The 14,792-nt window shown below is 39.0% G+C and overlaps 1 protein-coding gene and 1 non-coding gene across 4 annotated transcripts in view; both read right to left on the minus strand.

Annotated features, from left to right (window-relative positions):
• Positions 1–221: 221 nt before the first annotated feature.
• The window catches only part of KCNQ5 (potassium voltage-gated channel subfamily Q member 5), a 263,525-nt gene continuing 248,954 nt past the window's right edge, over positions 222–14,792 (minus strand). For all 3 annotated transcript variants that reach the window (XM_040697580.2, XM_025148953.3, XM_015284764.4), the window contains 4 exons: positions 13,311–13,419; positions 7,053–7,184; positions 6,218–6,344; positions 222–5,824 (listed from right to left, as the gene is read on the minus strand). In XM_040697580.2, coding sequence (XP_040553514.1) covers positions 4,883–5,824; positions 6,218–6,344; positions 7,053–7,184; positions 13,311–13,419 — 1,310 coding nt within the window. In that variant the 3' untranslated portion in view covers positions 222–4,882. The remainder of the gene's footprint in view (positions 5,825–6,217; positions 6,345–7,052; positions 7,185–13,310; positions 13,420–14,792) is intronic.
• Positions 11,369–11,421, minus strand: MIR7465 (microRNA 7465). Its single transcript, NR_105633.1, has one exon. It is a non-coding gene; the product is annotated as a microRNA 7465 (primary transcript).

Here is a 14,792-nt window from a genome sequence, read left to right on the forward strand (position 1 = left end):
GCTCCTCACACACTGCCGGCTTCCCAGCCTGCGTAAATCCTGAACGGCTGCCTCCAAAACTTCAGTAAACTGCTGTAAACGGTTACCAGAAACTGGACGTATCAGGCTGTTATGTCCATATTTTACACCGGCAAACTTCCTTTGTGGTATTTTGCCATAAAAAAGACGTAGTTTTTTAATGTAAAGAACAACCACAAAACACACACACACACAAAACATGGTTGGTACTTTCCAAATGATTTTTATTAACAACAATATGGATTCAACTTTGTCAAGAAGTTACAATTAACATTGTAATGTACTGGCTAATGCCCCTGCAGGGTCAGTGGAAACAGCCTTCATATGTCCTTACCCTGTCGCCAAAATGGCGTTTTATCTCGCAAAGAAGTAAAAAATGCTTCCAATAGCAGGTGATGTTGGGTATGTCTGGAATTGTCCTGTGCATAGCTCAGGGTACAGCCACATCTGCATCCAGATGAACAAGCAGGAAAATATTACATGCTTCCAGTGACCCTGCAGGGCACAATTCTTATTTCAAAAACCAGTTTTTAGACAGTGACAGCACTTTGTGTGATGTTGTAATCCATTTGAATTAAGTCGATTAACACACTTGAAAAAAAAAAAAAAAGTGAAGCAGAAGTATCTGGGGCAAATTCTTTTCTGACCTGTATCTCATTCAAACCTAATGATTCTGTAAATAATCCAAAAGGATTGCATGACGTGTGAGTCAGGACAAAAGTTGGCCCAGAGAGGCAAGTTCATTCCTGGTATAGGTGGGTCCAGTTCCTTTAAGGTCAGCGGAACTGAACCTGGTTATCTCAGCGAAGGCTGAACTTCACCCAGTTGGGTAGAGAGTTCATTGAAGTCAGTGAAGCCATCCAAGGACGAATTTAGCCTCAGGTCTTTAAACTTTTTTTTTTTTTTTTTTAAATTCCTTTGCTGTTGTATTTCTTTTCCTCCTTACTCCTCTGTTCTGATTATTTTCCTTTCCTATGTACTTTTTAAAAATGCCCCTTCTTCCCTTTTAACATCAGTACTTTGTGCGTTATCTCTTATATAGTCAATGTGACATGGGTAAATTCAGTTAAGTATTACTTTCCTCAGGAAATAATTGGAATATTACCATTTTCACTTTAAACAGATGCCCAACAAAGTAAGGATTTGAACCTGAGATCCCGATTCAAGAAAAATTCTTACTGAATTTGGTAGAATTTTTGCTTGAGTAAGGACTGCAGGTCTCAATGCAGAAATACTGCTGTACTTCAGATGTTCTACTATAGATCAGCAATTCAGTATGATTTGACTTACCACAGAAGAGCAGGTGAATTGCTCATCACCATACTATAATGAGAGCAGTCATTTTACATAGGATTAATTTGAAAATATGTAACAACTGTGGGCACTGTGAATAAAAGTGTATGATCTTTGCAATCTTGAACCCTAGGCTAAAACACTATATTCATATTTAAATAAAAAGTATAGATCATATAAGCCAGGAGCAAATACAAATTCTTAAAGAAATAATAATCATCAAAACTATTCGGTTCTCTCTTCAGTCAAATACATGAAACATACTGATCAGAAAACAGTTATTTGGATAAAGCTTAATTCCTGAAGCTCCTACTAGGTTCAAATTCTCTCTTCAGCAACCCTCTAATGGATTGCAAGTCAGAAGAAATTTTGTCCTCTGTCCCTAGTCATAAGAAATTCTTATTAGCTATCATGAGCTTGAATTGAATAAGCAGCTCAAGACAAGACTTGAAAAGCCAGACAGGTCTTTCTTTTGTGAAACCAATGAATGACTGTCAGTCATGACACTGTCGATTAAAGAGAGAGCGCAGAAACAGGAAACTCCCAATGATGAAATATGAGCAAAGCTTATAAAAATCCAAACAAACAATTCTTCCTCTCCATAATTTCATATAGTCACTACTCTTTCTATTTTCTATCAATATTATGTTAAAAAAAATCCTGTATGATAAGACTTGCAGCTACAAAAATAATAATGGTGAGCATAAAAGAAAAAAAAAATCAGGTTTTTAAACCATGATTTGAAAAGATAGGATATTCTGGATTTATTATTACTTTGTAAAGACATTAACATTTTCATACATAATTTATAGAACTCATTCTTTTGTGCACAACATTGTATTAAATAAATTAACTTAAAATTAGAAGGACTCAAGCATGTCATTTAAGGCAAAAATACCAAGTTTCTGTGAGATAAATTATCAGCAAAACCCGAGGCCCTGCTTCTGTTACTGGATGTGTACAGTCAGAGCCAAAGCTAAGTTCTCCCACTGCCTCCTTCCCGGCTCAGTGGGAGGCAGTGATTGGCTCATGCAGGCAAAGGTGGAAGATTGGAGGCCAATTCATGATGCCTTTAGTTTTCTGTCCCATCAAGGAGGGGGGGAGAGTTTTGTTACTGACACATGTGGCCACGTGCCTCATGTCGTGCTCCTGAGCTGAACCTAAAGGCGGGTGTATGCTTAGGCTGACAGGAGGCTTCATATAAAAAGCAAGAAAGGCACCATAAACCACTCAAAAAAAAAAAAAAAAAAAAAAGAAATTAAAGCCTAAAAGCTTGTAAGTTTTAAAGTTTTGAACTGTACTTCAAACTTTCAGATATGCCTGGATGAACTGCAGACGTTCAGATAAGTTAAATGAATGGAAATGTGGAAAAAATCTATTTATCCTCACAAAATTACTGCTGTAACCAGGTTTTCGTATAACCAGACTGCACATGAAAGAAAACAGGAAAGGCTGAGCGTGGTAAATTATATGGCAAATCAGTGGTGAGGAAATTGTGCTTCAAGGTGTCTTTCAGGATTTAACAGCTGAAGTTTGCTCTGGCGTGAGCCGTGGAGCACAGCGTACCATCCATGGACCCCACATAATGACACAATATATATACTCCACAGTTTGCATGTACTTTCACATAATAAGGTTATCGTGTAATATCCAGGAATACTTTTGTAAAGGAAATATGGAAGCAGAAATTACAATGGTTTCATAGTAAACAGATCAAGTCCTTCACAATACAATCTACAGCATTTAGCCATGATTAAGACTGGAGTGACATTTTTCATGTACATAGTAAGTTCCCAGCAGGTCTGGGCCTTGAGAAAACACTGCCCTGAGTGAGCTGGCACTGGCACCCCCATACATTCAGTGTTTCTGCTGCTAGAAGGAAGCTGAGCCCAAGTCAGGTTGTCTACAAGCTTGTGGTGCAGGTAGGGTATGAATTTGGGGGGAGGCAACACACAGAAACCTTGTTCAGCTGGGAAAAATGGAAGCCTGGTTAGGCTCTCCATGGGTTCTTCCAGTGGTGAAGCCTTGCTGGGGTTGTGCAGATAGGCACTAACACTGCTCCTGCATCTCAGCAGAAGCGAAGTGTAGGTAGGATAAGAAAAAAAGAGGATGTATCAAGCAGGAATGCTCAGTCTGATGCTGGCTTTGAATTTTAAGCCTCAGGTTTTAGGAGAAAAGAGTCTGAAGGTCCTCTACTGGAAACCTTGTAAGAAATGACTGCGGTTGGGACAAAGTGTTGAGCTATAAAAGCCAGACCAAATTCTCTCTCTCCTCCTCACATTTTATTAAAAAAAAAAAAAAAGAGCAAAAATAAACAAAAATCACACACAAAAATTAAAAAAAAAAAAAACAACACAAAACAACTGCCTTCAATTTTTTCAGTTAAGGTTGTCTTCCTACTTCCATTTCCATTTCTGGTTGCCTCCATGGCTTTTTTTGGAATTAGCACTCACTGTCAGTGACTAACAGGCTGGAGTTTAAAAAATATATATTTCTCTCCCTTTGCCTTCCTTCTTTTGTTTTCTGGGATCGTTTCCCTTCCTGCCCATCTAAATCTTTATTTCTTTTTCTTCACTGACTGTGTTGTCTTTCCCTCTTTCCCGTTTTGTCCTCTTTAGTTTCACTCTGTATTTCAGCTCCTCTTTTTCCCTCACTCCCCAGCCTCATGAACTACTGTCATGGCACCAGGTTGTGACTGCAATGAAGACTGTCAGATTTTCAAATGAATGAAATACTGCTTCTACAACGAAGGCAGTGCCTGCATCTTTGCCTCACATACTGCTGCCAAAGTGTTTCAGATTCACAAGACAGTTCCTCAGTGAGTCTGGAAAAAGGAGAGATTCCCTTGCATTCTTAGTGCAGTCACCCAAATTATCCACTTCTGAGGCCAGCCCTGACCCTTAGAATACAAACCTTTCATAACAATAAAACGTTCTCATTATAAAGAACAATGTGACAGTAGTGGCGTGTCGGGTACTTTGCCACAACACTAAATCATCAAAAATCAGGTGGATATATTAACATACTGCTTTTCAGAGTTAAAAATAATTGATTACTGATGAGCTAATGTGTGTATCTTGCAACTGGCAGCCATTTCTAATCCCGTATATCTGATTTCCTTGGTACCTTGCTAGCAGCTGTAGATAATTCTTTGTTGTAAACATAAACTATCATCTAAATCAGGACATATATATATATATTTAATTAGTTCAGAAGCAAAGTGCTTTAAATCTTACATTTTTTACTTTCGCCCTGTAGAAACGGCACTAGGTCTAAATGCTCAAATTTTTGCTTTTTGATACATCCTGCAGCATTAGCTTTGTAGGCAATTCATTATTTAAACCTACTGTACTACATGAAAGGCTGCCATACTGTAGGTATAAATCTGAATTTTAGCCATCACTTGAACATGCATTTTCATGCAACTAGAAGATATGGGCTCATTCAACTGCTTTTCAGATTCATCCTGTTTTTGTGATTTTATCTCATTAAAAAGGCTTTCAAAATAGTTCATGCTATGATATGTGTGACTAGAGGAATGACTCAGCCAATGAAGAAAGCCTACAAGCTGTTATTTAAGTTTGACATGGAGCAGACTGAGTGCTTCTGTACCGTCCCCTGGCTTGCAAATGCTTTGAGATGATCTTGATATTCCAGTCCTTAGAGAGTCAGTGGAGAGAGTTGTTTCCACTAGTGGGCGAGAGATGGCTTCAGTAGTCTCTGTTCCTGCCTCTGTCTCCAACTCTTCATCAGTTATAAATAATTTTGACTCCCTCCATTTGGAGTATACATCTTGGCTACCTCTTGAACCACTGGAGTCACTGCCAGTAATCTGTACATTCAGTTCTTCTGTTGATTGTATAAGGTTTTGTATAGATAAAGATTTTCCTAAATCCATTTGCACCACAGGTTTAACTGAGAGCAAAGGTTCCCCTTCCGTATCCAGTCCTTTTCTCCACGTGAGATCCTTGGTTGCGCTGGGCTGAGCGACTTGTCCGTTATCCTTTGATCCAACAAGGCAAGCGGTGACATCAGAAATATTCTCCTGTGTGGTTACAGGAATAATATGAACGGGCTCAGGCCTATTGATATGCTTCACTGATGAGAAAGGTGGTATTTGCAGTGTTGTTGGAGTTGCTGGCTTAGTTGCCTGGTTTATTTGGTTTGATGTGTTGTTAACTGTTGTATGTCCATCATTTGGCACTTGCGTTGCTTGACTATGCATAGCTGGACTAATAGCATAGTAAGCCTGAGTGCTAAATTCATTTGGTGTCAGTATTAGCTGTAGGCCACGAGGCAGATTGGCACTAGCTGATCTGGATACACATCCACTAATTTGTGCAGAGTTAGACAAATCCTTGCTATCGGACGGACTTTGATAATCAGAAGTCTGCTCACATTCAAAAGCTGGCATTTGAAATGAAGCCAAAGTGAGCGCCGACGCAGATCCTTTTCGCAAAACTTGTTGATAAATATCTAACAGGCAGTCCAGTTTTGACTCAATGGATTGTACCTACAGGAGGAGAGGAAAAGCTTAAGATTAATGCAAAATATCAGTTTGAAATATTTGGAACCCAAGTAACTGCTGAAGAGAGAAATGTCAGGAGCTTGGTACAAGCTATTGACTCATGAAAAATGATGTCAAAAGCCTTCTAGCTACAGGTTTTTCATAAGCAAGCTGATAAAAAGGGAAAAAATCATTAAGTTGCAATTTTTTCATTATTTTTCTGTACACGGAACACAGTTGAAGTAATATGATTCATATATCTTTTATGTCATTGTATATAGGAAGCAGGTATCAGAGAAAGTTAGTTTGCCTGTTCATCATTTGAAACTGACAGTAAAATATACAAAAGTCAAGAGCAACAGAACAAGACAAAACCACAGCCACAGATGATCACTCTACCTGTTTCTCCACCTTGACTACACGCCCCAACATACTGAGGTCATCGGTTGTCTCATTCTCTGCAGTATTCTTTTCTCTACTTCTTTTATCTGCAGTGATTTGTCCTTTCCCAAGAATTTGGTCAACACTGTAAGAGAAATTAAAAGCTGCTGTGATTCCTGAAAATGGTGCAGTGTGGAAGTGTTCACTCTATCCAGACATTAAGTATTAAAATGACAGTACTTCAGAAGAGCACCTGAGAAAGAAACTAGACTCAATTATATTAGAAAATTATGGAAAAAATGAGAGATTCTTGAGCATTTTGACATAATCTTACAGATAGCTTTTCCTTTATGTCAGCACTAACTGGGAGCTAGAAATTAGCCATCAACTGAGAGAGCCAGAGCTAGAATTGTTGGGGTACACACAATGCAACAGACATTTTATTATTGATGGGAACTGAGGACATGATTTCTCTGATTCTGTACTTTATACGTACTGCCCAATTTCTTTAATGTGAAAAGAGAATGTCTGGGGAGGAGGGAAGTTAGCAATGTTGACTTAATCCTCTGACAGCATATGTTCCTTGTTTATGAATGAACTTTTCAGATAAAGGATAACCATTTTCATCATTCAGGCTTTCATTTTCTTGAGGAAAATTAGATACATGCACTTTTGTGTGTTTCCACACACAGTTTAGTTTCTGTCTCGGCTGTGTTCTGAACACAGCTGGGTTGTAGCATGGATGGGCATTTTGTACCCAAATATAACACAGAAATGTTAAACGTTATCAATATTCGTCATACAGCAAATGATACAAGATGCTTATTCAGAGCAGAAATTACTGTTTTCCTACCGTGACTGAAGGCTCTTGATCCTGCACAACATGTCTAGATGACCTGCTGAATACTGTTCAATGACATCTTTGACATCATATGGACGAAGTGTTTCCTTAAACTTTCTCTTTGCAACATGAAATTTCATAATTCTGGCGAAGAAGCATTTCACAGATTAATTTTCCAAGTGGTTACAAAGCAATGCAGTACTTTCTACTGTCAAAATATTGTCAGATAATTTCTTTTTACATTTGAGGTATTCTCAGTACAGCTTTACAGTTTTCTGTGATGCTTTTGTGGAAGTGGGATGCCCACCGAATAGCTCTTTATGGAATGAAAAGCTTGATTATCATATGACAAATTTGGAAAGCAAATGACAGTGAGCAGATGACAGTGTTTATTGCGATGTGTATTTCATAACTGTAAAAGAGTAATAAAAACAATAACAAAAACAAACACCATCCTGTAGTGGCGTTTTAGTGGAATGTCAGGAAAACCCTACCTTGTATAGTTAGGACAGACATTATGATACACAGAGTCAGATCATTAATTTACAGTGACTCTCTACTCATTTCAGTATTATACACAAATGTGCTTCCAAATAATACCAGCGTTTTCTGACAGCGCTCAGGTTGTTATTTCCCATTCTGGTAACTGCCAGTTAAAATGAGATTGCTTGCCACTACCACAAAGCTTGAAATATGATTCTGATTACAGAAATTAAAATGGAAAAGGCCTGTTAGGAGTAGTTCATCACCTTGACAGTTCAGGACTGATCTCCACGAAGTTTAAAATATATCAGATGATGATGCACTTTCCTTTTTTTCCATTGTGAAACAGTTTTACAGACTAATAGATCTTGGTGCCTTTTGTCATCTGAAAGTCTCTGAAGGTGGGATATGGATTTTTTTTTCCCTTTTAGCTGTCAGATGATGGCAGGGTGCTCTGTTCGTAACAGTCTGGCAGCACAATCTCCTGCAATCTAGTTCTTTATTCAGGTTATGAAGAATAAACGATGTAGTTGACATACAAGGAAGTACTGTTCTTTTGTTATTATTCTCTCAGTTTAGATGGCCGCCATTTTTTACCTCACGCTCTTGATAAAAGTAAAGAATACAAAACTCTTAGGAAAGCAGAGATGGTGAATTAATGGAATAAGGAAAGAAAAGGTAATATATCAGAACTGCGTGATTTTACAAGGAAAGAGGCAGAAGACTATTTTTTATTAACAACCATAGAATCTTAATTGATGTGCACAAAAACCTTCATCACCTCTTTGCAGGTTTATGGCACCTTTTTGGTTATCATAATGTTCAGAAATCAAATAGAGTCCCAAAAGCACCACGGTAAGTTGTAACTATGCTGCTTCTGGTTTAGATATTAGCTCATATGATGCCATCTAAATTAACTTCAGCGGGGTTTGGAACAGACCCTCAATGCTTACTTCTTATTGCTTCACATACATACAGTTTTACATAAACTGTGGGGGGGGGGGGGGGGGAAGGGAAAGCTTATAAAAAGCTGGCACTTTAAAAGCCTGTGAGTTAATTAAGAAACATAAAACATGAACTCTTCCAGCAATGGAGCCTAGCAACTGCTCTGTGGTTATTAAATTCAGTTGATTCTCCATACTTATTTACTCCCAACTTACGAAGCTCAAATGCCTTTCAGTATCTAGAAATAACTATCTAATTGAGCTTGATAGGTTTGAACACCCATTTGGAAAAATTATTACAACTATACAGAGCGTATTCAAAAATAGCAGTTGAATCGAGAATAAAAAGCTTTCGAGCTTCCTTCATTTGTGCTTCTGGAATAGAAAAGGGGCCCACTCTGGTGTGTGTTGAAAATGAAGGTGGGCAACCCACCTGTACAAATAAAAGGGAATATGAGCAAAAATTATTCATATTCTCTAGCCTACAAACAGTAGGGACAGAGAAAGCAATCAGAATATAGATGGCATGGTGTGTCTTTTCTCGTTACACCACACGGGGGCAAAAAAGACTCGTCAGAAACGAATCGAGTCGCCATTGGCAATCCCTAACTGCTAGCACGGACCTAGCAGCAGTAATTTAAAGTAAGAATTAACCCAGAAGAATGAAACTGTGCACGTCTCACCATTTTTTAAACGTTGCTTCTATTTTTTAATCACTGTATGCCATGGCGGAATGTGCTGTTTTTATAACTCAAATACAATGTGACAGAAGACACGCTGTTCTATAAACCTGTCACAGTCATCAGTACCACTGTTTTTCTGGTGAGAATTAGCCATCAATTGTAGCCTTTTTCAATGACGCATCCAGAGAACAGGAAAAAAAAATTCTTTTGTGTTGAATTAGAACAACATGTCCTGTTAATTGCTAGAATACCAATTTTTGTTGGACCTTCATCGTTGGCACTGATAAAGAATTGCAGTGTTTTCTGAATTTGCAAGTTGCCTACATTTCCTTGCATTTGTTGCATTTTCTTTTCATGTGACCCCTTACATCACTGAAAGTTGTTATGCTTACCATTAGTGCACTGAGACTGGCACCAAGTCATAAGATCTCTAACCATCCCTGCAGCCCTGCCATATGCATGCTGTATTTTGAGCCTGTATCCTGTCAGCCTTGCCACCATCTCAGGAAGAAATGGAGCATCACTGCACTGGGATTTCAGGCAAACTCATACACAGGTCCTGCCATAAAGATTAAATTTGGGGAGGTCATTCTGCCCATGTCTGGATGAAATACCCACAGTTCGTTTGCTCATTCTCTGCATCAGGAAAACAGGTACACACAGATAGAGCTGTGCCTATTCCTCCATCCCACTATCCATAGCTTGCTAGATAACTCTAAACTGCAACATGCAGGAGATATCTGGATCCAATACAGAGAAGATAAAATAGACAGAGGTGATGAAGAGTTAGATTAACCATGTGTAGGGCATCTGGGTCAAGACTGTCTCCTCTTTGGAGCCTTAACTTGTACTAACCCATTGCCTAGGAGCCAAAGACATTGCTTTCTCCGAAGCTCATTGCTGTTGTACCCAAAGTCTCATCAAAGACCCTTGCTGAAACCCTGAAAAACATCTCTGCAGAAAATATACAAAGCACTGGGGTTGAAAAGAAGCAGAGGATTCTGAAACAACAGCATGAAACAAATTCGTAAGGACTTTCTGTAGAGGTAGCAGAAACATTTCCAAGACTCAAGATACATGGAAAATCATATTTTCCTTCTTTGACTATTAAATATGTATGACTATTCAGCTGCACAGCTTATCAGCTCAGGAATTATCATGTTTCGTTATATTTAGCCAAATTTATTATTATTTCCTATTAACAACAAACGAAAATGCATCTGTGCAATCAGTAGAGTTAAAGAGAGAAAAGACCTCTTAGGTCAACAAGTTCCTCTTCCTGCCTTTGCAGTTATTCCCTATTGCATATTTATTTATTCTTTCTAGTTTTGTGTTTCATAAATAATACAATAATTTCAGCATTTCTGTTGTTCTGTATTACAGATCTTAGTGCCTTATGCTATGAAAAATGATCAGAGATTTTACCATATATGGAAACAAATTATCTTAGTCTCTCTTCTATACTTGTGAAATAATTGTGAACTAACAGTGAGAGCTGAGTCTCCAACAGCTCTGCCTGCAGGATATGAACAGCTTTTTCTTCACAGCAAGGCTACAGCCAGCTGATTAGTGCAACAAAACCTGCAGACACAGAAGCTAGCTAGCAAGAACTGCTTTTGTGCACTGCTCTTGGAGGCCAGCTTGTATCTGCAGGGAGCAGGACTCTTGCTGGCCTGGAGTTAGATGCGTCTCTCCACACTACTCAACTAACATTTGCAAATGCACAGAGCAGTTTTTTCCTTACTTTTCCTACTGTCTCAGGTTGGAGGCAAACAGAGAGTTTGGAGTAAAGGGAACGGAAGGGGTGGCATAAAATCTGGATTGGAGAAGGCTCAGCTGGGGGGCTTTGAAAGGAGGTGGGCAGCTTGAAAGGTTATGGGCAGGTCTGTGCAGTGGGTCTTCAGTAGGACTGCCTGGGAGTCCTGTTTTCTGAAGGTGAGGTAGCTGGAATGGATTCTACTGCGTGCTGTTGAGGTCTTTTGTATCCTATTGATTGAAGCTATTCAAGTACCTTCTGTCCTCACCTGCTCCTGTATACCAGCATGAAAGGAAAGCTTCCACCCTCCCCTGTTCCTTTGCAATTCAAAGCCGATGCTAAAAACCAACTTCAAAATGAGGGACAAAGTTTCCATATGGACAGATGCTATCATCTTGAAATTCTACAGTTACTATGTAGTGTCTCCGATCCTTCTTCAGATGGTTGCATAGATCCCAGTGTGGTCAGGTAACAGACACTCTGAATAATAAGGAAGCGGAGTATCAGCTATCTGACAAACTGAAATCAGTCTCTTGAATTTGGGAGGTTAACGTACAGCATTTAAAAAAGTCTGAAGATCACTGCATGTTATGCTTTAAATATCTCACATAAAGATGTGTTACTGAAGAAAGATGTATATGATGTTTACAGTACAGTGATACACTAACATTTGCAGGGAGAAATGGGACAGATTCTTGGCTGATTGACAGCAAGTGGAAATGCAAAGTTCTTCTTCTCAGCCTCACTGGTGAAATGAGTTGTTCTTTAGTAAGCTGAGTACACAGAGAAAAAGTTGGAGATAATCTAAGAAGTTTACTTTTATCGGTTGAATAGTGCGTGTCTGAAACAATGAGACTGTTGCATCTTTGATATTTGTAGAAGATTTCTTTAGACGACCCTGCGGAGGAAGTTTGCCAGTGATGACCTTTGAATTCAGCACCTTTCCATTAGAGCTGATAACTACCAAGAGAATGGACAATCTGCTCTGGGTGTCTCTGCCTGAGCAGAACTTGAACCAAGTGGACCCAGAGGTCTCTGCCAACCTCAGTTATTCTGAGATTCTGTGAAAAGATGCAGGTGATGCACTGAGAACTATTCAGTGGTGCCCTTGAAAACAAGCCCCATTAATTCAGCTGTACTAAAATATCAACTCCTAAGGAATTTGGACAGTATTAAGAATGAGATGGCCATTAGTATCACTTGCCGGTACAGTGGCAAAGCACACTTGGAGCCAGGAGTCAACCAGTCTGTTTATAACGCAACGTCCCAGACAAGCATCTTTGGAACCAGAGCCAAATTCTATGCTGACTGTTCCTAATTTGAGCCTTTTCCATTCAAAGGAACAGGTCTGCCTTGTAGCTGAATGTCCACAGTACATAAGGATTTCTGTCACCTGCTGAAACACTGTTGACAAGAGACGGTTCACAGCAGTGACATTTAAGTAGCCCATTGCAGTGGCTGTGGGCATGGAACTGGTATCTGACACGTTCCGTGAGGTCATTTCCAGGCAGACTGGAAAGATGGTAGGAACAGACATCTGCAAGTGATCTGTCAAGCTGCCTTGGATTGCAGAAGAGAATTAGAAACTGCCTGACTAGTTATCTGTCTACATTGGCAATCAGTGGAAAAAGGGGAAGGAAATACAAGCAGCTTGTGCAGGTTCCCATCGTATAAATTATTTGATAAAGAGCTTGAATTCATTCTTCTAGCACTGAGAGAACTAAGGCAAGAATCCCCCTTTAGGAAAACAACACCTTTCCATAGGTTTTTTGCAGATACCCCCTGTGGCTGGTGCCTGCCTCCTGGAAAAGTGTCCAAGTGTGATATAGGGCCCAGGGGGCAACCCCCAGCCATAGCACCAGGTTTGCTGCCGGCAGAGAGGGGATGAAAGATTATCAGTTTACTCTTTATGGTGGCAGGTTTGGCTGTCAGGAATTTCACTTCAAAATATTCACTTGGACTATTCCATTGGACAATTGAATGAATGTAATTATCCTGCTGGTACCAGAAGAAAGTTGCAGTAAAAGCCAGATGACAGTTTCAGGAATATGGAAATGCAATAAAGATGTAAACTTTTGAAGGAAGTAACGTTTCCAAGCAAGGTGATATACATTCAGTAAAGCTATATCAAAATTAAATACAGTAATTTCAGTTATAGGAAATACACTAGAAACCAGCACTCATTATTCTCTTTCCTTTCTTAGCCAAATCACACGATACTTTTGGAAACTGAAGAGTTGATTATGGAAGGGAAGCGATGCAGAGAAAGGATGAGTAAACCACATTAGCATTAGTTATGTGACAAATGTAGTTGTGTAATAAGTTCAACTAATTGACACGCAATTATTTAGTGCCTTAATTACAGAAATCTAAAATATTTATTCACTCAGTATTTTTTACTCACCTGATTGCCCTGATGACAGTTTTAAGAGCAGGAGTGAGATCTTCTACTGACACATCACACTGGCACCCTTTATCATCATAAACATCATCTGTTCCAAGGCTGGTGTCAGCTACAAAATACAAGAGCAGACCAAACAATAAGCATTTAAAAATGCCTTCCTTAGTGTTTTCTAGCTGCCTGCACAGTCATCCTGGAAACATAGGGACTACAAATCATGTATTAAAAAGCTTCATCAGTTTATGAACTGTATGATATACTTGTCTGCGTTTAAGCTTGTGTCATAGAAGGACTGGGAAGTCCCGAGTGAAAATGATAAAAGTTAGGAGGGAAGAAAGCCCTGTTATTTTTCATACAAATGAATGGTGAGTTCCAGTGTGTCGCATTCTGACGTCTCAGTGTTTTTCATCACATTCGCTGTCTTAAGGGAAAGTGGTGAGTTAACAGCTATAAATCAAAGAAGCAGAAGACACTAAAGTTATATTAAATTGCTATTTTTTTGCTACCATGAATGAACTTTTCAGACAAAGGTTCCGTTTCATTTATTAAGAAGGCTGTGCAATGACGCAATACTTCATTACAGGTACAAACTAAACAAAGTATCTTTTTTTTGCCAGAAATGAATAGAGAATGACACTCATCATGGATCAACTGTCCCCTTCAACTTCACAGACATGTAGATTCTGCAGTGCTCTTTTGCAACAGGCACTCAAGTTAATATATTTCTTTGCCAGAACAAACAGATCCTCTGTTCTTCCCTAACATTGCCCCTGCAGGGTTACCATTTGTGAATCAATTAGAAATCTCAGAAGGGCTCGGTGTATCTCAGTTCTCAAGGAAAAAAAGGAAGGATGCACAACCAAGATGGTTTACAAACTCCAAATGGGCAGGAATGGGAATGGAGGAAGGAAGGCAGGATGCCCATGCCATACATATATTGAAAGATAGAGGAAACCAGTCTTGATGGTAGGTGTTTTTCCTCCCCAAACAGTCTCTCATCACCTGCATAAAGTCCAAGTGCCCAGGTGAAAAATTCCAGAAGGTAAGTGCATTTTAACACCTCAGTGTCTCTACTTCATAAAGAAGAGAATGAAAAATGAAGAAATAACATATGAAATAGAGGAAAAAAGGATGGGATTCATTATTCCTTAATAACAAAGGAGATTTCTTTACAGTCTCACGTCCCTACCTATATTCATGCTATTATTTGAAACAGAGGCTCAAAACCACTGTGAGTTAGGCATTTCAGATGACTTCACTGTAATCAATTTTGATCTGCAATCAGACAAAAACATTTGCAGGACATTTTCACAAGTTCCCTTTTCACAAAGATTGTAAATTAATGATGAAAAACATTCTTTATCATGCTGAAATGTGCAGAAATTTCATGTCATCTTTTAAATCTAATCAGAATACCATCTTAGAATAAACAGCATTGTACTAGGCTGTGTTTTCTGGAACTGGTATTGCTGCATTGTCTTTACA

This window comes from Gallus gallus, chromosome 3 (assembly GCF_016699485.2).
Source record: "Gallus gallus isolate bGalGal1 chromosome 3, bGalGal1.mat.broiler.GRCg7b, whole genome shotgun sequence".
NCBI classification, from domain to species: domain Eukaryota; kingdom Metazoa; phylum Chordata; class Aves; order Galliformes; family Phasianidae; genus Gallus; species Gallus gallus.